This window comes from Orycteropus afer, unplaced genomic scaffold, assembly GCF_000298275.1.
Source record: "Orycteropus afer afer isolate SDZICR_OR568_19922 unplaced genomic scaffold, OryAfe1.0 scaffold00199, whole genome shotgun sequence".
NCBI classification, from domain to species: Eukaryota; Metazoa; Chordata; class Mammalia; order Tubulidentata; family Orycteropodidae; genus Orycteropus; species Orycteropus afer.
The window spans coordinates 3,514,715-3,539,751 of NW_006921786.1; the positions used below are offsets into that span (position 1 = coordinate 3,514,715).

At 39.1% G+C, this 25,037-nt stretch overlaps 1 protein-coding gene across 1 annotated transcript in view; it reads left to right on the forward strand.

The window, feature by feature from the left end:
- The window catches only part of DNAH9 (dynein axonemal heavy chain 9), a 722,341-nt gene that overhangs the window by 430,786 nt on the left and 266,518 nt on the right, over positions 1 to 25,037 (forward strand). The window contains exons 42-45 of the mRNA XM_007948048.2: positions 2,607 to 2,768; positions 6,884 to 7,080; positions 18,529 to 18,691; positions 20,539 to 20,662. Coding sequence (XP_007946239.1) covers positions 2,607 to 2,768; positions 6,884 to 7,080; positions 18,529 to 18,691; positions 20,539 to 20,662 — 646 coding nt within the window. The remainder of the gene's footprint in view (positions 1 to 2,606; positions 2,769 to 6,883; positions 7,081 to 18,528; positions 18,692 to 20,538; positions 20,663 to 25,037) is intronic.

Sequence of the window (25,037 nt, forward strand, 5' to 3'; positions counted from 1 at the left end):
GTGAAACCGTCTGGGCCAGGACTTTTTTTGTTGGTAATTTTTTATGACCTGTTCAATTTCTTCTTTCGTGATGGGCCTGTTCAACTTTTCCACATCAGTCTGTGTTAGTTTAGGTAAGTGGTGTACTTCTAGAAAACTGGCTATTTCTTCCAGATTTTCAAATTTGTTGGAGTACAGTTCTTCATCGTACCTTGATAATTATCCTTTTTATTTCAGTTGGTTCTGTTGTGATGTCACCCATTTCATCTCTTATTTGTGTTTTTTGTATTCTCTTACTCTTTTCCTTTGTTAAATTTGCCAGTGGTTTGTCAGATTGTAATACTTCTTGTGTCAGGTTTTGTTGTTTTTATGTGTGTGTGTGTGGGGGGTGTTCCTATTGTAGGGAAGTTGTAGCCAGTATTTCTTCAAATAGAGTTTCTGCTTCTCTTTCATTTATTCTTGTACTCTTGTATATGTATGTGACATCTTTTTACTGTGCTCCATATGTCCAGTAAAAATAGACATTAGATAAGAAAACTTTGCTAAGCATCTTAGCCTTTCGCTTAACTCTGTCTTTTTAGCTTCTAAGCCTTTAAGTCATTGCTTGTAAATTGACAAATGCTTCAAAAGAGACAAGTGGTGCAGAATTGTGAGTTCACATTATTTTCTTCTCCCTATCTCTTCTAATTGATCTCAGTAAACTGGTTTGTGTTTATCTATTCTGCCACTACCTAAAAGCAGAAATCTTCATGGATATTTTTGCTATGTCATGGTAATTTGAGGATTTAATATCAGTCTAGTCATTCTTTCCACAAGTGTTCATTGAGACTCTACTACATTTCAGGCAGCATGCTAGGTGCTAGTAAGAAATGAAAGCTGTAGTTTATTCATAAATGAACTGCTGTACTTTATTTATTTATTTTTAATCAGCCACCATTCTTTTGAGACACTTACCATGACCTAGAAGAAGCAAACATGTACAGGCATAAAATAATTTTAGAAAATAAAAAGTCTTCTGCAATATTTATATATAAAGGGCTACATGGGGTACATCACAAGGAATGCTTTTGTACAGGGAAAGGGAATGTCATGGAAGATTAAACAAAGAGGTGTCACTTGAGCTAGAATCTTAAATATGTGCATAGAAAGCAAAGCAAAAAGTATGTACTGAGTCATGGAGGCAATAAAATGTGAAGGTTTAGAAAATAATTTAAATTTTGTGTAACTGGAATATAAGTTTTATAGGAATTGGTGGTAAGAGTGATCCTGAGGAAGCAGATTGGGAGTTATATTATGACCAGACTTTATGCCATGTTTATGAGTCTGAGCAAAATTTTGTGGGGAATTTGGAACCATTGATAAATCCTTTTTTTCTCTAAGAAGGAAAATGACAAGGAAAACACAGATATAGATGAGTTTGAACTCAGAGAACTTGCTGAGATTGTTGAGGACTTATCATCTTGGTGGTCTCTATTTATTAGTGAAATAAAATGCTAAGACATTGGCCAAAAGAAACAAAAAGTGATGATAAGAAATTTGTGAATAATGGTAAATATTTGGAACAATCATTCTGGCAAATAGAAAGGGAAATCTCCTAGAGATGAATAAATATATTGTTCAACCAGAAAGATCCAAGATTCCAAGCCATAGTTCTGCTTTTATGTTAAGCAATTAATTGCATTTAAACTGGCTTTCAAAATGGCACAAATTGAATTGAAATAAGTAAAGAAGCCACTTCTCTCCTTATTGTGGTGATTTTGAAAATAGTGGTTAAGAACCCAGGTTCTATGGTCAGGCAGACATGATTTCAAAACCTCAATGTATGTGATATTTGGTATGTTACCTCTCTTTCTGAATCTCAATATCCACATTATACAAAACAGATATAAACAGATGATCTCATAGGGTCATCATGAGGATTAAATGAGCTTTGTCAGGCAAAACATCCAGTCCAATGCCTATCACATCACTGACTTCAAGAAATTTTAGCTGATGTAGTTTTGAATTCCTATTTGTGATAGTTAAGGTTATATGTAAACTTGGCTGGACCTGCTTTTGAGTGGCTGGACAGCTGGTGGTAGTTATTCCCCATGATGAGACTGGCTATCAACTCCATGGTGGAATCTGCCATGAACAGCTGAGTAGCTGCCTTAAGGATGTTGTCTGCTCCCAACATAAGGAGAAGCTTTAAGACTGGTCTGCAGCTTTTGGCACACTTGAACCCTGCATGTAATTGAGTCATTGTTCAGCAGTCTGCCATGTTGCCTGCCGATCTTGGGACTCTCAATGGACTTGAATCAGTGGCCTGCCATGTGGTTTGGTAATACCAGGACTGTGCCTTTTTACTTGTCGACGTTGGATTTGCCTCAGTAGCCAACAGCTGACTGAGTGAAGAAAGCCTCCAGCTTCAGTGGGCTGGAAGCAAGAGGCAGAGCTGAAGCCCAAGATTGAGGGGCTTTCAGCCAGCCCCTAGAGCCTCGCACTTTGAACTCAGACTTCTAGCTTCCAAAACTGTAATGGAATAAACTCCTGTTTGTTCAAGCCATCCACTTGTGGTATTTTCTATTAGAGGAACACAAAGTAACCAAAACACTATTAATGTTATGTTTTGTCTGTTTTCCTTGAAGGGCATCCTCTTCTCCTCAATGGAATGTGTTAAATCCACACAGGACCTAGTAAAGCTCTATCTACATGAATCAAACAGAGTTTATCGGGATAAAATGGTAGAAGAAAAGGATTTTGACCTTTTTGATAAAATCCAGACAGAAGTAGTGAAGAAAATTTTTGATGTGAGTATTGCAAAAACGATGTACCAAGTCATGGAGGCAAGAAAATATGAAGGTTTAGAAATACATTCTTTCCCATATTTCTTTACATTTCATTAATAATTATAATTATGCAGATGATTGCACAAATGATAATATCTAGCCCATAATTGGAAAATATTAAAGAGTAGGTAGAAAAAAAATAAAATGTATCATAATTTTGCCCAGATGAGAGGTACTGGGGCAAGAATAGATACAAAATAATCATGGGATTTCAGTGTTGAAAGGTCCATAAAAATTATCTCCAAAGCCCCACCCAATATGGAGTATTAGTAGAATACTCTCAGTAGAATTCTCCACATTGCTCGTTTCAGATGATGCTCTGATATTCATAAGGATGCATAACTTAACTTCTCCAAGGCAGTCTTTTAGGAATAGCCAAATTTGAAATCACTTGGAAATTTGGAACAATTTTATTGACTAGAAATTTATTTTAGTAATGACTTAAAATTTATTTCCCTGCCCACAGATCCCAGGTCTACATGACAGAGTTTTAAATATTTTAAGTTCATTCATCTTTTCTTCTGGAGTTGTCTTTTCTCCAAGCTAAGTGTTCTCAGTCCTTTTAGCAAGTTAATATGACTTGGTTTCAATACCAGTCATCAGCTTAATTGCTCTCCTATCAATTACCCCCTCTGAAATTATGGTGCTAAACTTTCAGTGTAATAGCCCAACAGGGACCTGAACAAAAGCAAAACCATTACCCCCTTTTTCTTATATAGTACAGTGTTTCCCGAAATATGTCCTGCTGAGCAGAAGGCTGGCAGTTCAAACCCACCAGCCACCCCTCAGAAGGAAGATTGGGCAATCTACTTTTGTAGTGATACCACCTCAAAAACCCAAGGAGGGTTCACTTTGAGTTGGATCCGACTCGACAGCAGTGAGAATTTGGTTATTTATTTTATTTTTTGGGGGGGATTTTGAGCAAGATACTCCTTGGAAAGAAAGGTTTTTCTTTGTGATTAACAAAGCTGGCAAAGTATTTCATTCACAATTCATTTAGCACATTAAAACAAACAAAAGAAACCATTGCCATCGATTCGATTCCAACTCATAGCAACCCCATAGGACAAAGTAGAGCAATCTCATAGGGCTTTCAAGGGTGTGAGTCTACCGAAGCAAATTGATACATTTTTCTCCTGTGGAGCAGCTGGTGCATTCTAACTGTCAATGTCCATTAAAGATCTGAAATTTTTGAATAATTCTGATTAACATACCATTTTTCAAATATATTGGACTCCAAAATTATTTTTGCTTCATAAAACCTATTAATAATTTGAAAAACAAATGGTTCATGGAATATGCCTAGGGAAGCATAGATATGTTAGCACAACCTAAGATTTCTTAGTTATCAAAGTTACCCCACAATTAACCTTCTGTTGACCAAAAACAAACAAACAAACAAAAAATAATAAAACTCACTGCCATCTATTTGACTCCAATTCATCGTGACCCCTCCTTGGGTTTCCAAGGGGGTATCTCTATGGAAGTAGATTTTCCAATCTTGACCAAAGTCCCATGTTTTCCATACATGCTCCTTATCACCCCCTTGAACTGAGAAATAATGAAATCTTATATTTAAGTGCATAATGCTGTCCGTGTGCTTACCTTGTTGGGTTTGGTCCCATATTTTCTCCCCATGAGATCCTGAGTCTATCTCTGAAGACATTAGCAGTTCATCCCAACCTAATGTGACAGCCTTACAAATGTTTGGACACTATTTTAAGTGATTCATTTCAGCTTGTCATTCATCAGGTCAAGCATCCTAAAATTTTCTACTTTTCTCATCATTTTTATCTGGCTGTATTCAGAACTCTCACTTCTTCAGTGCCCTTCTCTGAACACTATGGAGTTTGCCAGTTTACTTCATCATTAGCTGTGCAAATGAGCATTGATTGTCTTCCTAAGTTGTCTGAGCTAGCACTTTAGAGTAACAACTCAGTCTTTGAGATAGAAGTCCCTGCGTGCTTCTATATACTAAAAACACATCCTTTTGATTGTAGACCCAAATATAATTAATACAGCCATTATCCTTCCCCAAAACTTTTGAAATACTAGCCCGAAGCACCTCTGGCTGCACCAAATCTTGGTATTGATATCAAGGAAAAGTTGCCAAATTTTTACCAAAGGAGTTCTCTAAATCATGGCATCACTATTAAAGTATTTTTGATACACTGTGTGCATTGGTTTTTCTCTCTCCCTTTTGCACAGCATGGCTATGATCATAAAATCAGATTTCTTGTTGTGTTCATCAAAGAGTGTTTACAGACCAGGATTTTCAGAGCTGTGCCCTTTTCAAACTGGGAAAATACATTCATTTCCATATTTCTTCCCCACATGCGTTTTTAATCTTGCAAGAATACCTGTACCAGTTGCTTTCAAGTCAGTTCCAACTCATGGAAATCCCATGTATATCAGCATAGAGCTATACTCCATAGAGTATTCAATGGCTATGACCTTTCAGAAATAGATTGCCAGGCCTTTCTACTGAGGCATCTCTGCATGAACTCTGACCTCCAACCTTTCAGTTAACAGCCTAGCACATTAGCCTTTTGCACTACCCAGACATTCCAATCTAGCAAAACTAGCTCTCCTGTATTTCATTTACATCTTATCAAAATATCCTATTGTCACTGTCTGTCAAAACCAGAATAGATGTTTAAGAGATTTTTAAGATTCTGAAACCACCTGCAAAATATAACAACTCTTTGACATTTACCTTTTTCTTCTTTTCTCTTCTTATAGCCAGGCAGCCATCCCAGTTTCTCAATAGATATATTTTCATCCTTATTTTCTCTATGTTAGGTTTAATGAATCTTGTCCTATGGGCTTTACAAGGATAACCCTACAGTGACTTATGCCCTAGTCCCATCCTAGCCAGTGAATAATATGTGGCTAATTCTTTCCCAGGTGGGTCTTCTAGCCACCTGAGTTTAAGGACAGAAGAATGGCTCATGCGGGTATAACTTCCTATCTGTGCCTTAGAAACCTATTCTTTTTCAGAGTTTTCTCCTCTACAATCTTTCCTCCTACCTGAGGTATCAGATATTTGGATTCTTTACAAATAAGTAGTTCTTTTCTGTCTATTCTAACATGAAATTTTAAAATTAGGTGTCTCTTCAATACTTAGAGGATAAATTGGTCACGAAGAGACAGAGGCCATTTCTTTTAAGTAAATTGGATTATAACCAACCAGTTAACAAGTTGATTCTGAGACCCCCTATGTGTCAGAATGGAATTGAGTTCCATAACATTTTCAATGGCTGAATTTTTGGAAGTGCTTCACCAGGCCTTTCCTTGAGGTGCCTGTGGGTAGATTTAAACCTCCCAGTTAGCAATTAAGTGTGTTGACTCTTTGCACCACCTAGGGACTCCGATTGTGTTGTACTATGTATGTATTTTATGCAGGATAAAATTTGTCCTGTGGGCAAAATTTGACACTCAGTAAGCCCAAATCTTTAGGAAAGGTTTATATATACTCTAAATGCTTTAAGATTATCCATGTCTCCATTAAAAAGAAAAAAAAAAAAAAAAACTGTCACCTAAGGATAGCTGGTAGCAAGCATATTCTTCAGAAACTTAAGGAAGCTAATAGCCCACTCTTCAGAAACCAAGTCCTCTTGACTAAGCCTATGAAGTTGAGACTGGAAATCTATGGAATGAAATCTCACAGGAAAGGGGAAAGGATGTTTTGTGATACTGCTGTGGACCAGGGAACAAGACCTGCTGGAATGAATGTGAAGGAGGTGAGATATGGTCCCCTTCACCTAATACTGGGAGACCCTGCTTAGGAAGATCCACCCACGTGTCCCCATCCACTCCTCAGCTCACAGGTGGGCTCTTACTATCCCATCTTCATTTCCTATCCTCAGCACACAAGGAAAAATGAACATCACAATGAATACTTAACATCCACTTTATAAAGACTTCTCAAGATTAAGATAGTGTTGAAGGTAGCACTCCTACTTCATTTTCAGGGAGTATGCAGAGAGGAAAAGAAAATTATGTGTCTCCACACTCTATGAAACTAGAATTGGGAGTCTGTAAGGAAAGTCTTTGTCCCTATGTCTTATTGCCAGGGTATCAAAGAGACTGTGGAGCAAACTCGAAACCTAAACATGTATTGCCACTTTGCAAATGGTATTGGTGAGCCCAAGTACATGCCTGTACAGTCATGGGAACTTCTCAGCCAGACCCTGGTGGAAGCCTTGGAGAACCATAATGAAGTGAACACAGTGATGGACCTGGTTCTCTTTGAGGATGCCATGCGCCATGTGTAAGTATGCTTCTCTCCCCTCCTATCTTCAGTTGCTTCCCCTTCCCAACTTCAGGGGTCTCATTTGAGTATTTAAGGAATTTACAGACACTTTCATAAAGTCAGGTCAAGATGGTCCTATAAGGGGGCATCAGAGTGTTGAACTCAGGCAGAACTGGATTTATTTCCATTTCTGCCATTTACTATCCTTGGGGTAGTGCAAACAGTTCAGCACTTGACTAGTAACCAAATGGTTGGCAGTTCAAATCCACCCACCGGTACCTCAGAAGAAAGGCCTGGTTATCCAGTTCTAAAAAGTCATAGCCATTGAAAACCCTATGGAGCACAGTTGTACTCTGACACACATGGGGTTGCCATGAGTCAGAATTGACTCAGTGACAACTGGTTTTGACTCCCTTGGCCAAACCCTTGGCCACAGTGATACCAATGGTAGATTTGAGATCATAGATGATATAGAACAGCTTAGGACCCCTGTCCCCAACCTATAGTAGTCAAAGGGGCAATTTTAAAATAATGATATTTAAGGAAATTTCTCCCACATTTCTTCTTTATTGACATGTTTTGAAGACAACATAAATTAGCCATTTTAAAATGTGTGACACAGTAGCATTTAGTACATTCACAATATTGTGCAACCACCACCTTTATTTACTTCCAAAACATTTTTATAATCCAAAAATAAAGCTGCATACCCATTAAATAGTTACTCCTTATTGTTACCTCCCCCGGCCACTGCCACTCACCAATCTGTTTCTGTGTCTATGGATTTACCTGTTCTGAATATGGAATCATACAGTGTGTGACTTTTTATGTATGGCTTCTTTCATTTAGCATAATGTTTTTTATGTCCATGCATGTTATAGCATGTATCAGTGCTTCATTCCTTTTTATGGATGAATAATATGTCGGGTTTGACTCCACGGCCCATAACAACAACAACAACAACATACAAATGTACCACAATTTGTTTACCCATTCATCCATTGATGGATATTTGGGTTGTGTCCATCTTTTAGCTATTATAAATAATGCTGCTAAGAAAGTTTATGTATAAATATCTATTTTCATTCCTGCTTTCAGTTCTTTTGGATATATTCCTAGGAATTGAATTGTTAGTTCATATGATAATTCAATGTTTAACTTTTTGAGGAACCAACAAAATGTTTTCCTCAGTGAATCATTTTATCATCCCATCATGAATGTGCAAGAGTTCAAATTTCTCCACATCCTTGCCAACATTTAATATTTTTCCTTTATGTTTTTGACTATAGCCATCCTACTGAGTGTGACGTAGTATCTCATTGTGGTAGAATTTATTTAAAGTGCACAAATATTTCAAAAATTAAGTATACTTCTGAGTGTTGTTGCTATTAAATGAATCACTGAGAGTAGTCACCAAGACTCCCAGATAATTCATACTTACTTATACTGTCCCTACACTGCCATTTACATTTTCCATCTGAGTCCTTTTACCACCTCTCACTACCCTCTGAAATTCTTCCACCTTGACCCTGATACATATGATCTTCAGCAGAAAACTTGGTTTCATCATCAACTCCTTCTCTGAACCTTCCCTGGGCTGTCTAATTCTAACTGAAATCTGAGTGAGCCCTGAAATTGAGGAAAGCTGATTTTTTTTTTCCCCATCCTACATACACCAGAACCTAGATAAGGGTAAATGCCTACATCACTCTCCTGTCTCAATGACACATTTAACCCATTTCTTCTTTTATGCTTCCCAAGTCCAGTTCTTTTGAAGCACATATAATCAATCTGACCTACTCAGTACCTCTCCTTGTTACTCTCATCTGCTGGCATCTACCTATTCCTCATCATTTTCCAGTTATCTTGATGCTTGGAGCATCTTTCACTCCTTACCATATATCTATGTAGCACCTTGTCTCTCAGTTCCCTGAACTTCTTAGCTCTGGTGATCTTTTCCTCCACTGCCACCTAAGCAACTTACTCACATGTTTCTCCCCTAGAACTCCTATCATTAATAATGAACCTACCTTCAAAATCTCAATTTCAATCAGCCCTCTTACTATTTCACTAACCCACTTTAGTTTTCTACTCCATCTGCTCTTAAACTTCATCAAGACTCCATTTCATTGATCTAACCGCTCTCTCAAAATCCTTTATCCCTCACAACATATCTTTACTTCTGTCCTTAAACACCAGACTCCAGCATGCAAGTGCAAGCTCCCCTCAACTCTCTTGTCATTGTATCCATGTGATAAAACCCCATTCTCATTAAACTCCACCATCTTCTAATTCCATACCTGCCCTTAAGCCACTGAACATGGTTAAAGAAAAATCCTTGAACTTTTGACTGGAATTTCTGCATATTTTTAGCTACAAACCTAAAATGGACTCTCAACATTGTTAGAAACTCTCTCCCCTACCTTGGGCAGTTTGCTCTTTTCCCCTTCCTGGGATGACTGTATCACACTTTTTTCTTCTCTTCTCACACATCCAATATCCCTTCTCCTCTTCATTCCCACTTAGTGAGCACATCTCTTATTTCACTGAGAAAATGAAAAATAAGAGAATGCTCATGCGTCTTCACCATCAAATCTAACAGTCTGACTGCATCCTGCCTGTATCCCACCCACAAATCCTGCCTTTCCTCCTATTTCAACAAATGAATCATCCCTGTTTCTAAGGTCAATCCCTCCACCTATACATTGGATCCCATCTCCTCTCACCTTCTCAGTGATGTTATTCCTACCTGCAATCCTCTTTGCCCTCCTTCCATCCTCCTCCTTCCTCTCTCTCTCTCCCCTTTTCCTTATTCCCTCTCCATCTTTCCCTCTTCTTCTTTCCCTCTCACTAATTTCTGGATCACGTGAAACAGCATAAAAACAAGTTGTATTATTAATTCTCATAAAAATAAATGACTCCTTGCCTTTCATATCCCTTTCCATCTGTTACCCACATTTCTGCTCCTTTTCACAATAAATCTGATCAAAAGGGAGCTCTGATAGCATAGTGCCTAAGGCACTTGACTGCTAACCAGAAGGCTAGAGGTTCAAACCCACCAGCAACTCCTCGGAAGAAAGGTTGGGCAATCTACTTCCGTAGTAATATCACCTCAGAAACCCAAGGAGGGGTCACTATGAGTCGGGTCTGACTCGATGGCACATAACAACAACAACAGTAATACTTATCAACACTTCCTCACCTCTCATTCCCTCTTCAGTACACTTCTTAACAGTTGAACAAGGAAGCACATATCCATATCACCATAGACCTACCTCCTTGTAAAGTCAATTGCCAATTCTGTGTCCTCAACTTATCTTACTTGACCCTCCCCACCCCCAACACTATATTTGCCAAGTTAAGCATTCTTCACTTATTTGCTTACATTCATCCATTCAGTTGTCCATTCATTAATTCATCCAAAAGTATTTACTGAGTATGCAATCTTAATATGAGTGCAGGAATCCTTGTTTTGTCCACTGCTATATGCCCAATACCTAGAACAGTGTCTAAAACATAGCAGGTACTCAGTAGGAAGTCTTAGTTTGCCATGTGGCAATAAAAGCCACAGGGGAAAAAAGAGTGATAGAGTATTCTGGGCATGATTGCAGTTTTAAATATGGTGATCAGGTAGCCCTCATGAGAAAACAGCATTTGATATGACATATAAGTAAGAGCTACACTTACACAGAACTCACTCTGAAACTAATACACAATGCTTTGCATTAGAAATTTATTAAATTCTCATAACAACTCCAAAGAAGGTAAGGCCTATTATTACCCTTCTACTCTTTTGGGGTTTTTTTGTTTGTTTGTTTGTTTTGTTTTGTTTTGTTAAACTATAAATAAGGAAACTGAGATCCAGGGAGATGAGAGAAGTTGCCTAAGGTAATATACCTTATAAGTAAATAAACCAACACTACACTCACACAGTCTGGATCCAGAGTCTGTGCTCTTGTCAGTCACACTGGTTCTTCTCCATATGATTTTTGTCTCCTCCTAAAAGGAGCTCTGGTGGCATAGTGCCTAAGGCATTTGACTGCTAACCAGAAACCTAACAGTTCAAACCCACCAATCACTCCTTGGAAGGAAGATTGGTCAATCTACTTCCATAGAGATAGCACCTCAGAAACCCAAGGAGGGGTCACTATGAGTTGGAACCAACTCGATGACAATGAGTGTGGTTTGTTTGAACCTCATAGGCTCCTTGAGCACAGACTCTATCTCATTCACCATGAAATCCTCAGTCCCTTGGATAGTGCTTGGTGCATAGTGTTAGTTGTCATAAAATGGGTTCCAATTCATGGCAGCCTTATGTGTAACAGCTAAACATTGCCAACCCTGGGCCATCTTCGTGATGGTTGGTGTGTGTGAGTCCATTGTTATGGCCATCATGTCAATCCAGCTCATTGAAGGTTTCCCTCATTTTTGCATAGTAGGTATTCAATAAATAAGTGTTTGAAAATGTCTGTTGACTAACTCACCTGGGGAAGTATCAGTGAGTATTTTCTGTCCCCTTTAAGAGTTATCGGAACCTGTAGTCTTGGAATTGCTTCAGGGCGGGCACATCTTTGCCCTTTAATTTGAATTTAATTTGAGAGAACAGCAAGTGGTGCAATGCATTTTCTGACATAAGTGATCAAACTGAATGATATGGTTTTTAGGCAAAAATAAGGGCTTTTTATGAAAATTGACTTTTCCTTTGAGGCTCCTAAACAGAGAAAATAGTTTCTAAGCTGCATTTAATAATGGCAAAATAATTGGAATAATAAACTTCCTTAAAGAAGCATTTCTGAGATGTTGATTTTGATGTATAATTTGCTGTACATTTATTTAAATCCATCAGTATCCCATTACTTCATCCTTGCACCTCCTCTCCCTTTCCAAGGGCCCTTTGTCCCTTCCATAATGCCTCTGTTGACCAGCCAGATTTCTAAATTTCCTTCTTATACCAGAAAGAAAGCCAAATAATACAGTGAGAAACACAGATAACCTAAGGGGGTCATGAGATTCCATGGCCTTCCATTGTCACACACACTGTCCAACACACATTGTGCTGGATGCACTCTAAGAAGGTTCCACTTTCTCTCCACATGTTGGGAGAAGGACAGAGCAGAGAAGAATGGAGTCTGTATTGAACTTTCCCAGAAACCCACAGGACTGGTTATATTGTCTGGCTGTTTGTTCCTGCCATTTGATTTCTTAACATTTTCTTTTGTTTGATTTCCCTACATCTTTCCCCAGCTTTCTTGCTCTTCCTTTCTGTTGCTCAGATGCTCCGTTGCTGAACCTAATAAAACAACTCCCTGTGGTGGTTTAGGACATGGTTTCTGGAAGCTCAAATCTTGCTTCTGCCCTATTGGCTATGGGATTGGTAAGGATACTTAACTTCCCCAAGCCTCAATATTCCCATCTGGAAAATGAGGCTAATAAGAATGCCTATTTGCAAGGTTCTTGCTGTATTGTGTAAAGTGTTTTCCAAATAATAATTGGCCAATAAATGTTGGCATCTTTTTCTTTGAGCTTCCATAAAGATTTTCTTTCCCTAATTTTTCTTATAGCCTTAAATTGGATCTTTTCTTCTATTTTTGGCATAATCTTAATTCATCCTTTTATTTGCCTCTTTGTTTTTTCACCCCCACATGTATTTTCTGCCTTTTTTTTTCCTCTTAAAAACAGATGACAATTATTAACAAAAAAAGAACTTTAGATGTGCTTCTTTTGGGTCCCATGTATCCTATCAGTTATCTAGGTGTGTGTGTGGCGGGGGGGAGGGCGGGTGTTGTCTTCAACAGCCAGCTTCCTCCAGTTGGGCTGTGGTGCATCTTCAGCTTTTGTTTTTAATCTCCCAGGAATTCAATAATTGGGTTAATTTAAAGTTCCTTGGCTTTCTGGCCCAGGAGCCCTGCAGAATATTGATCTTCTTGTCAAAGTTTGTAATTTGAATGCAGAGTCCTTTGCCTTCATCAGAGGTTGTTAATGAGTCCCCAGCTGGAGTCTAATGCTGACTGTTGCAGACATAACTATTCTTCTTTGGAAACTTCATCACTAATGATGCATTTCCTATTTAAATATTGAATAGCGAGGGCCATGCTAAACTGAGTTAGTATAGAATAGAGCTAGGGTGTTGGGCAGCCCAGAGAACCCAGCTGGACGTCTTCTCCACCATGCTTATCTCTCTTTACTAATCCATTCCTGCCCCACTTTTCTGAATCAAAAGAGAGAGTCTGAATAGCTTACTACCGTCGTTTCACCTTTCATTAGTGTAGTTAGGCACCTTCTAATGTAGACACAAAGCAGGGGACCTGTTGAACCTAGTATAGTGAATCATTTAGAATATCACCCCAAATGTACAAGGCATGAGTTTTTCCATTTCAATTTAACAAGTATGTGTTAGATATCTTCAATGTGTTAGCATAGTAGAAAACATGAGATTAATATACACACTTTTCATACACCTGGACACTCTGGCATGAAGGAGCAAGAGAAAGTATAAATTTATCAGATACTAGGGTGTACATAAACAAAATGAAAAAATATAATTTTAAAATAAAGAAATGTAGGTCAATAAATAATTCCCAAGTATTTAGGTGCATACATTTTTAACTACATAAAATTTAGTGGTGTACAATTTTAATTGAAAAAAGGGAAAAATTCTGTACATTTAAAGCACTTTAAACAAATCTAAAAGATAAAAGTGACAAATTGCAAGGAAATTTTAAAACATACATGAAAGTGTCTTACATATCTAGATGAACCTATCAGTAGAAATGTGAGCAACAAAAAGAACAGAAAATTCATGTAAGAAATGCATAATTATTAATGAGCATGAAAAATGTTCATATTACCTAGAAATCAAAGAAATACATATCAAATGATATAATTTTCAACCATTAAATTGCTAACACTTAGTGTCAGCAAGGGTTGGGGCTAGACTCTCCTTACACATTTCCTAGTGGGGAGTTGTTGACTCACCTACACTTCTCTAGGCTTTCCTTCTGAACATCAAAAGCATTGGATACGAGATATGAGGCTATGAGGACCCACACACATTTAGTTTATTTGTGCTAATTATGACCAAGTTACTTGTACACACAAGAAATTTACAATAAGAAAAGTCAAAGTGTAGAAATTCAATCTGAGCCCTTTTTAAGAGTTCTAGTGTGGTTAAATATATATAATGCAGTGACATTAATTATATTAACCATGGTGTGCAACCATCACCACTATCTATTTAAAAAAAAAAAAAATTCATCACTCAAACAGAAACTCAATTCCCCTTAAGCAATAACCCCCATTCTGCACTCCTTCCAACCCCTGTCCAAAAAATTAAAAAAAAAAAAAAACCTCATTGCTGTTGAGTTGGATCCCACTCATAGCGACCCCTCATTGGCTTTCCATGGTGATATCATTCTAGAAGTAGATTGCCCAATCTTCCTTCCGACAGTCCCTGGTAACCACTAGTAAACTTTTGTCTCATGCATTTACCTATGTTAGATATTTCATATAAGAGGAATCCCACAATGTTGTCCTTTTGTATCTGGCTTATTTCACTTAACATAATGTTTTCAAGGTTCATCTGTGTCATAGCATGTTACAGAACTTCATTTCTCTTTATACCTAAAAATATATATATATATATTCTTCAGTATGAGCCCCTTTAACATCACATGAGTTACTGTTTTGTTAACAAGTCAAGCCCTACTCCCAAAACTCCCAAGCCCTTTCTCCAAATTGGGATCAACTTGACTGCTAATCAAAAGGTCAGTGGTTGGAACCCACCAGCTGCTCCATGGGAGGAAGATGAGGTAGTCTGCTTCCATAAAGATTTACAGCCTTAGAAAGCCTATGGGGAGTTCTGCTGTATCCTGTAGGGTCCCTGTGTGTCAGAATCAACTTGATGGCAGTAGATTTGGGGTTATTTTTAGATCTTAAATTGTTCCACCTTTTACTACCATTACTTAATTTGAATATGGAGTTTCTCATTATAGTGTAATTAACACAGGTTAAGGGCACAGGATTATAGACAGTTCCATCTCAGATTTATCCACTGGTCTGTCTGGTCAAACTTTAACTGAATTCTTGATCTCTATACTCCTTTGATCCCAACATCACCAACACTGATTTCTCTCCTAGTCTTATTCATTTCTCCACAATGGTTTGATAACTATGTTACAAATCTCTAAATTCACTAACTTACATTCTAATTCAACTAACCATATAAAATACTTTCCCATCACATAAGATTCATCTAAACTAAGTGATAAATTCTAGCAAAGAGTACAGATTGGCACAAACATACTGGAGGGCAGTTTATCAGTATGTATAAAAAGCTGTAAAATTTGTCTTATTGTTTGACTTGGAAATTTCACTTCTAGGAACTTATCCTGAAAAAATAATTAGAGATACGAACTGAAAAGTTTTATACAGCATTATCTAAAACTGGGGCATGTTAGAAACACCTAAGTACCCAACATTAGGCTATTGAAGACACATAACTTATTCTATGTAATAAACTATCTTTCCATCATTAATAGCTTGTTTTAGCAGATTATTTAATGGCATGGGGAAATAACCACAGTGTGGTGGTGACATTTTTGTGTCAACTTGGCTGGGCCTGGTTGAGTGGCTAGGCAGCTAAATGTAGTTATTCCCCATGGTGAGATTAGTAATTAACTCCATGGTGGAATCTATTGGAGCAGCTGAGTAGCTGCTTTGAGTATGTGGTTTGCTTCCCGTATATAAGAAACAGCTTTGGGAACGGTCTCTGGCTTATGGCACCACACTTGGACCCTGCATGTAGCCATGTCATTGTTCAGCAGCCTGCCATGCTCTGCCAACCTTGGGACTTACAATGGACTTGAATTAATGGTCTGCCTTGTGGTTTGGTAACAACGGGACTGTGCCACTTTATTTGTCGACCTTGGGCTTGTTAGCCTCAGCAGCCAGTAGCTGCCTGAGTGAAGAGATGCTTCTAGCTTCAGTGGGCTGGGAGCAAGACGCAGAGCTGAAGGCCAAGGTTGAGGGGCTTTCACACAGCCTCAAAAGCCTGGCACTTTGAACTAGGACTTAAAGCCTCCAAACTGTGAGAGAATAAACTCCTGTTTGTTAAGGCCATCCCATTTGTGGTATATTCTTGTCAGAGCAGCACTAGGTAACCAAACCACACAGTATATTGCTAAATGAAAAAATAGTTTTAAAATACTACGTGCAAACATGAAAAATGTCATGTTTTCCCTGAGCTGTAAATATGGAAGTTACTATGTTGGCAAATGTCTTGTGTATGTTTCCATACAAGTGAAAAAAAAAAAAAAATAAAAGCACGCTATGGACTGTATGTAATGGGAGCTCAATTTTCAAAATAGACAGGCCATAGCTATCTTGAGTTTCTAGATGGAATGGATGTATATACATTCATTTCTGCATATATATATATATATGTATATATACATATGAATAGGGAGCTCTGGTAGCATAGTGCGTAAGGCACTTGCCTGCTAACCAGAAGGCTGGAGGTTCAAACCCACCAGCCACTCCTCAGAAGGAAGATGGGGCAATCTACTTCTGTAGTGATACTGCCTCGGAAATCCAAGGAAGGGTCGCTATGAGTCGGGTCTGACTTGACGGCACATAACAACAACAACAATACATATGAATAATTTATGTATAGACATATATTTAAAACCATACTGACACCAGAAGAGCATCCAGAGGACATACAATTAATGTCAATAATGTTTGTTGCTAATAGGATTGTGGAATTTCTTCCTGTGTTTTATGCATTAAAATGGCTATTTATTATAATAAACAGCCATTCTTTTTATCACGAGAAAAGGGCAATAGAGGTTATTTTATAAAGACTATAGATATCTCACATGATGTATATACATAATGCTGAGGAAGGTTGAAGAGAAGATTGATGAGGTACCTGGGAGGAGAGATTGAACAGCTTGATGGAGAGTGGCATTGGAGGAAGGTCTGAAAGGGACAGGAGGAGTGTGTTCCTCTGGAGGGAAAGGTCTAAGCCCGGGGCAACAGGTAAGAAATATGAGTACCCATAGTGGTGAGAAGTAAAGCTGAGAAGGAAGAATTCAGAGCCCAAGGATGTGAGTGTCTTGTCCACTGACAATAAGAATCCACAAATATTCATTACAAGCACATCAACATCCATGAAGGATTGGGGTGAAAGATTGGAGTATATTACAGTGTCTTTAATTTTGCCCCTCTTCTTTCCTAAAAGGAACAATCTGTTTTGTTCCTGTTGTGCCCTCTAGCCATCCAGTTTTTTTTCCTTTAATAGTGTTTTTCTGCTTTTCTCTTTCTATTCCCTTTTCTTGCCTCGAAGCACAAGTTGTTGTTGTTGTTATGTGCCGTCAAGTCGGACCCGACTCATAGCAATCCCTCCTTGGGTTTCCAAGGCAGTATCACTACGGAAGTAGATTGCTTCATCTTCCTTCCAAGAAGTGGCTGCTGGGCTTGAACTGCCAGCCTTCTGGTTAGCAGTCAAGCGCCTTACGCACTATTCTACCAGAGCTCCCCAAAGCACATATAGGTGAGGTGAAATGAGATGGGAAGTGTGGAAGAGTCCAGCCCAGTTGGAAACATGATGGAAGATAATCCTGCCCCACTTTCCACCTCCATTACAGCCCCATCAGGTCCTGCCTAACTCCCATGGGCTCTTCTCCTGCTGTCACCCACTTGCCAAAAACCTTGATTAAGGCAAAAACCACTAAACCAGTTGCTATGGAGTTGACTTTGACTGATGGGTGATCCATGTGGATCAGAGTAGAACTGTGCTCTGTAGGCTTTTCAATGGCTGATTTTTTGGAAGTAGATCACTAGATCTTTCTTCTGAGGCACATTTAGGTGGACTGGAACCTCCACCCTTTCAGCTGGCAGCTGAGGGTGTTTGTACCACCCATGAACTCCAGCTTAGGGCAACCAAAAAAAAAAAAAAAAAAACTACTGCTGTTAATTCCAACTTGGCAAAATGCCTAAGGCATTTTACTGCTAACCAGAAGGCTGGCAGTTCAAACCCACCAGCCACTCCTCAGAAAGATTGGGTAATCTACTTCACTTTGGTAGAGATACCACTGGGAAGCCCAAGGAGGGGTTGCTACCAGTTGGGAGTGATACAACAGCAGTGAATCTGTAGGACAGAGTAGAACTACCCATATAGGGTTTCCAAGGCTATATTCTTCATAGAAGTAGCTGCCACACCTTTGCAGAGCAGCTGGTGGATTCGAACTGCTAACACAGCAAGGTTAAGGCAAAGCAATGGTGAATTCAGAATGCCCAGGCAAGAAGGTGAGGCCATTATTTGAGGGCAATCTTATTAATGGTTCCCACAGCTGAGCCTTTACTTTGCCTCCATTGAGGCTCCTTCTCCCCCTCAGACCATTATCCATGCTTCTCACAGTGCAAAGTCTGATCAAAGTGACGGGCCCTGTGCTGCCTTCTCTTTAGCTGCCATATCAATCGCATCTTGGAGTCCCCGCGGGGAAACGCTTTGCTGGTTGGTGTAGGGGGGAGCGGCAAGCAAAGCCTGACAAGGCTTGCAGCTTTCATCAGCACCATGGACGTATTCCAGATCACGCTGCGGAAAGGCTACCATATCCCTGACTTCAAGGTAAGAAGGTCAGGCAGATAGACAGAGGAGAAGATATGACTATCCTCCAAATGCCCACTCCAACTTTTCATTGGTTTTTTGTTCTTCAAGTCCTCTCCCAATACCCCTAAGAGTCTATTTTCTGGGATGGCGAAATGAGTGGCTCTTTTCTCATTAGACATGGGCTGAGAACAGTGGCCTTTCCAAGGTATGTCTTTGTAATAAAGATCTCAGCTAGCCCAATTATATCAGCAATCACCTAAACCAGATGCAGATCTCTATCAAATTCAGCACACAGCTTACTAGCAGCTTGGTCAGTACTAATAGTGGTGAGAGGAGGAACGATGACTGTCCAAGTTTCTTAAAAAATTCATATTTTCAAAGATGGGTCTGTCACCTCTGGCCCCCAGGACCATCAGTGACATTTGCTTATTTCAGACATCAGGCACTTAGGAGGCATAACACATTCTCTGGAAGGTGAAGAAAGGCATTATATTACAACTTTCAAAGGTTACTTTGTCCAGTCCCCTCCCTTTTATCCATGGCCACAGCAGAGTCACAGCAGGAAATCATAATGTAATTTCTATCAGAATGCTCCTCTTGTTGTCCTTGGGAGGAGAATTCCAGCCAGTCTGTATCAGACTTACCCAACCATCCTCTAATCTCTTAGCCAGTGACAGGAGAGGGAGATGCCCACTGCAGCTCTAAACACACAGCTCCATCTCTTGAAGACTGGCTGCAACTAAGGTCAAAAGCCAAAATCACATTTGGTCAGTCTTTAACATTTCCCAAGAAAACAACCATAACATAGTGCATATGAGGATTATGCATTTATGGAATTATCTAAAACAGTGGTTCTCAAACTTGACTATATGCTGGAATCACTGGGGATCTTCAAAAACATGATGATGCTTGCATCCCAGCCTCAGAAATTCTGATTTAAGTAGTCTGGGGGAAGGGAGGCAGTGAACTGGGCATCAGAATTTTCCAAAGCTTCCCCCAGATTATTCTAATCAGAAGTGAACAACTCTGTCTTAGATAATTCTGTAAAGGTATAAGATTGAGAACCATTGATCTAAAAGGAGGTTTATTATCCTTAAAGGACAATTATTTGGGTACAATGGAAGCTCTGGTATAAGGGAATATATGAGGCTGTTAGGCAATGAGCTCTTGGTGATATGGGAGAGACCAAGATAAGAGAAAATTGATGGAGTTTGTGAGAGTAATATAGCAAAGGAACCAAGATGGACAAAGGTAGATAAATTCAAGGCATGGAATCCTAGCCCAAAACTTCATCCATCTAAAATTTTGAATGGATATGACTTTACCAGGTGAGTGTGTGTGTGTGTGTGTGTGCACTCCATTTGTTTTTCCCACCAAGAATCTTTTACTGGAGCTTGTCATAAGAGTACAAGGCACTGCTAACATAAAATACATCCACTGACTAAGCCTGTAGCCCTAAATACATCACTTTTCCGTTGAGATCAAGAGCAATCTCTTGCCTTCGCCAGCAGGTCATTCACTGTATGTTAATATAAGTAGAACAGGTGTCTAGGGTACATCTGTCCTTTGGAAACTTGTTACTTCTTTGCACAAATCTGAAGCTCTAGAAGCTTGAGCAGGAGCCACAGTTGTTATATGAATTAAAGGTTATCACTGTGTAGTTTTACTTGCCAAGTTCTATGGGGATTGAGGGATGAAATGGGGCCATATTTTTCTGCTTGTTCAGTGCAGGATAGCACTCCCTGTCTTCACCACTGTCTTGCTTTATAAATAAGAAAATGGCTCTATTTAAAAAAAAAAAGAGTTGCGATATCTTTCAAGATCCCTGTCTTCTTGGAGATTTCTCTTATTGATTGTTTCTGCAGGTGGACCTGGCCAGCCTGTGTCTGAAAGCCGGGGTAAAGAACCTCAGCGTGGTATTTCTCATGACTGATGCACAAGTGGCTGATGAAAGGTTCCTCGTGCTCATCAATGATCTCTTGGCATCTGGTAAGAGACTCTTTGTACTTTAGTATCTCTAAGATATTACCTGTGGAGCCAGAGTCATTCTAAGGTGGTCGTGATCTAAGGTTGGAAGGTCTGTGTCATAGAAGTTAAGAGAAAACTGTTAATGTGAAGGGTGTGGTTTATACAAAGCCTTTCGCAGGATTGGTGCTGGCTAGGTGTGTTGTCCTGGTTCCTTCATTCTCCTTTCATTGTACAACAGGCAATAATTTGAGCTTCTTTTAATGGATGTAATTATGGGGAGAAGAGCAGATTAAAGGCCTGGTGATCGGCTGAGCCCACAGAGAAGATAATGTTTCTCCCTATACCAAGACAGAGGGAAACTAGAATGTCTGCATTGTTTCAGTTAGGTTTAGTATTACAGGAAGATATACATGAGCACACATAATTTACATGATAGGACAAGACTAGGCTATCAGTTTAATTTCACCATGAATTCAGAATCTTAGCAAAGCAAAGTGGCACTCAGGTGCCAAAGACCTTGAAAGGAACTATCAACTACTGGTCAACAGAGAACTCAGTGAAGAACTCAGTTCTTGTTATTCTGCTGTCCTTATTTATTTAGGGATTCAGGAATTACTACAATCATTCTGGGGAAAAAAAATACACACACACACACACACACATTAATATATATGTATCCATAAACGAAAACCAAACTCAGTGCCATTGAGTTGATCTGAGTCATAGCAACCCCCATATGGTTTCCAAGGCTGTAAATCTTTCTCTTGTGTAATAGCTGGTGGGTTCAAACTACTGACGTTTTTGTTAACAGCCCAATGCCTTAACTACAGAACCAGCAGCGCTCCTAAAATGGGGACATAGTTAAGAGTAATAAACATCTTCCCTTTATCTTAACCATTTGCATAAGAAAAATTAGAGAGTATTTTTGTACAAATTTTCCCTGACAAATAATTTCTTCTCAAAATGTAACTATCAGTCCATCAGAAGCCACTGGAATTTCCAAGAACTTTTTCAAGACCTTAGTTTTGTAATTTGAGGGGATTATGGAATCACCCATCTCCAACTGGCTAATACAGTAAGGACTAGAAAATATAACCTTTGCCATTAACTCTTCCCTCCCTAGTTATCTGCAAGTCCATTTTGGTTGGAAGTAAGAATACAGTGCATAAATTCCACTTATTCAACTCCCCTCCAAAAAGTATCTTTCTCAGTGCCTCAAAGATCTCGTGCCACAGGCTATCTGGTTTCTACACAACGTTTCTTTCTTTTCTTTTCTTTTCTTTTTTTTTTACCTTTTATTGTGGTGAAAACCTATACAGGACATTCGCCATTATAACAACTTCCTATCCAAGCTTCTTTAATTGACTTTTTCCATCCCTTATTTTCTGACACCATTTCCAAAATCAAATCATGATGGTGAGGAATCTTCTTAAAAATCCAACTTCTGTCACCAACTCAAGCATTATGGACCACCTCTTTAGGCCAAGTGCATCTCAAGAGGGTTACAGATTGGCAGGAAGAGATCATATACACAATGAACCTAATTAAAGTAAGTTCCTGATTTAATTAGAAAAAAACAAAAAAACAAACCCACTGCCATCAAGTCGATTCTCACTCATAGATTCATAATCTAATAAGAACCAACGTGACCACTCAGTTCAGGAGCAAATGAAGCATATCTTTGTGTGCCCTCCCTTTACCCCTACAGACCTTAAAGGGATGTATTCAGCTGCTGGCGAAATTACGCATGAAAGTGTAAATCCCTGCTGGTTCTAGAAAGTACAATTGTTGTTATCCCTTTGTAACCCTTTTAAAATAATTCCTGAACAATGTACACTGTCCCTCAAACCAAAGCTATTTAATAAATTCTTTCAAAATTTGGACTCTCTCATTCTTGAACCAAACTCAGCATCAGCAAGGCCCTATCATAATCTACAGGAAGAAAGCAGAGTCATCTCCTGACTTCCTGGGCAGCACATGTGCCCAAGATTTTCTAGCATTCCAGAAAGCCAATTTGACCTGCAGTACCCCTACCAGTCAGCACTAACCAGTCTAGAAGACCCAGTCAGTTCCAGGTGTGATGACTCTTCCTCTCCTAACTCTTCCAGAACTCATACTTCATTTTACTTTGGTATCTTATTTTGGGATTTTCCTTTCAATACACAAAAGCTTTTTATAGTCTAAAATTAAAATTTCTGTTCTCTGGCCCAGTCTAGATCACTTCCCATGTATTCATATATTCAAACAACCATTTATTAAACTCCTGTGTTCCATTCACTAGGCACTGTGCTAAAATATGTGTAGCATGCGGCCTTTGTCTGGTCTGAGGAAAAAGTTTGTAACCAATTGAGTTCCTCTCCTCTAAAGGTATGTGGATGCCTCTTCTTCTCTGGGTCAATTTGTCCTTGATTTTTTTTTTTTCTTTTCCTCCGGATCAAATCTTTTTTTGGTGCATAGAACATGGAAAGACCACCTAGTCTTCCAGGTGCTTTAGGATTGGATTCATGACTGACATCTAATAACTCCACATACATCACTAGCAATCTAGTATCTGGAAATATTTATGGAATGATTGGTCTTGGATTCCTCTCCCTTGAGCACCTGCAACTAGATTTCATGATGGTTCATGAAATCTGTTGTTATATAAGCTGAACTCTGGGACAATTTCCCAAAAAGGAAAGAAGACAAAGTGGGGCAAAAGAGCAACACTCAAGCATACACCTGATCTTCTTTGTAGACTCTATCGATCTGTTAGAGATGCTTCCTCAAACCACACAATGGAACTTCAGACCAGCCTCTGGTTGGTTCTCTGATTGCCAAGCAGAAATTCCAAAAGCAACTTCCCGTAAGATGGAGGAATAGGTAGGCAAGCAACACAGACACTCTTCAACAAAGAAAAGAAAAACCAATTGACAGAGAAACAGAAAATAATCCTGGAGCTCTGAGCTTTGAAAGGAACTATACAGAAGTGGATTAGGCACCAACTAGTGCAAAAAGGAGCTCTGCTAGCCTAGTGGCTAAGGCATTTGACTGCTAACCAGAAGGCTGGCGGTTCAAACCCATCAGCCACGCCTCGAAAGGAAAGTTGGGCAATCTACTTCTGTAGTGATACTGCCCCAGCAACCCAAGGAGGGGTCCCTATGAGTCAGGTCCAACTCAACGGCACATAACAACAACAACAAGTGCAAAAACCTGAACAAATATAGTGAGTACAGAGACAGTCAGAGCTACGGACTGTCAGCTACTCTGATGGGACCAACAGCCTGAATAGTTCCAGGTGGTGTTGGGACCTGAGAATTGACCTAAAAATGATCAGCCCTTGTCACCAAGGGCTGCAGGGATGACTGCACTTGTGGCCTATGACAAGGAAGGGAAACAGTAAGGTGGGAGACAACCTGAGCTGTTGACTTTCTGTTGTCCGGAGGGCACGGCCATTTTGATTGTTTACACATGGCAGCCATTTTGTATATTTAAAGTACCCAAGGGTGCAGCCATTTTGAATGTTTACAAGCGCTGGCCATTTTGGATATTTAAAGTGACCAAGCACACAGCCATTTTGAATGTTTATAAGCAGTGGCCATTTTGGATATTTAAAGTGACTGAGGGTGCAGCCATTTTGAATCTTTACAAGTGGAAACCATTTTGGATTTTAAAGTGATAGCATCCTCATTTGGATTCAGGGACCTAGGAACAGACTCTGTTTGCCAAGGGTGGCAGGGACATATGAGAGGCTGACAACAGGAAAGAAGACAGGTGGTGAGTGTATAAGTGCTGCCCACTAGCAAATAGAGGAGCACAGGATGATACCAAGAAAACGAAAATTGTGGGCAAGTCACTCCAACATACAATCACCAATTAAATAAAAACACAAAGATGTCACAATGCCTCAAAGACAACAGAGCATCACAGTCCAAACACAGAAGCAAGATAAAGCAGGAGAAACAAGGGACCAGGATATGGAACCAAAACACATCCCTGAGGAAGACACAGCATTGGAACTCCCTGGTAAGGAATTTAAAAGAATTATATTTACATATCTTCAATTAATTGAGAGACAGAGCAAGGAAAAGAGAGAGAAAACCCTAGAACAATTTCAAAAGACTATACAAGAACAAAATGACAAAATAAATGAAAAATTAGAAATGATACAAAATCTACACGTAGAAATCCAGAAGATTAATACTAAATTTTCAGAAATGGATAGACATTGAATGGGTAAAGGAGCAGAATTGAATCAATGGAAGACAGAATTAGTGAGATTGAAGGCAAATACCTAAATACTATTTTTTTTTTAATTTGTGATTTGGGTGAAGATTTACAGAGCAAATTCACTTTCCATACAGCAGTTCACATATACTTTGTCTCATGACAGTGACCACAATTTACCACAATGCAA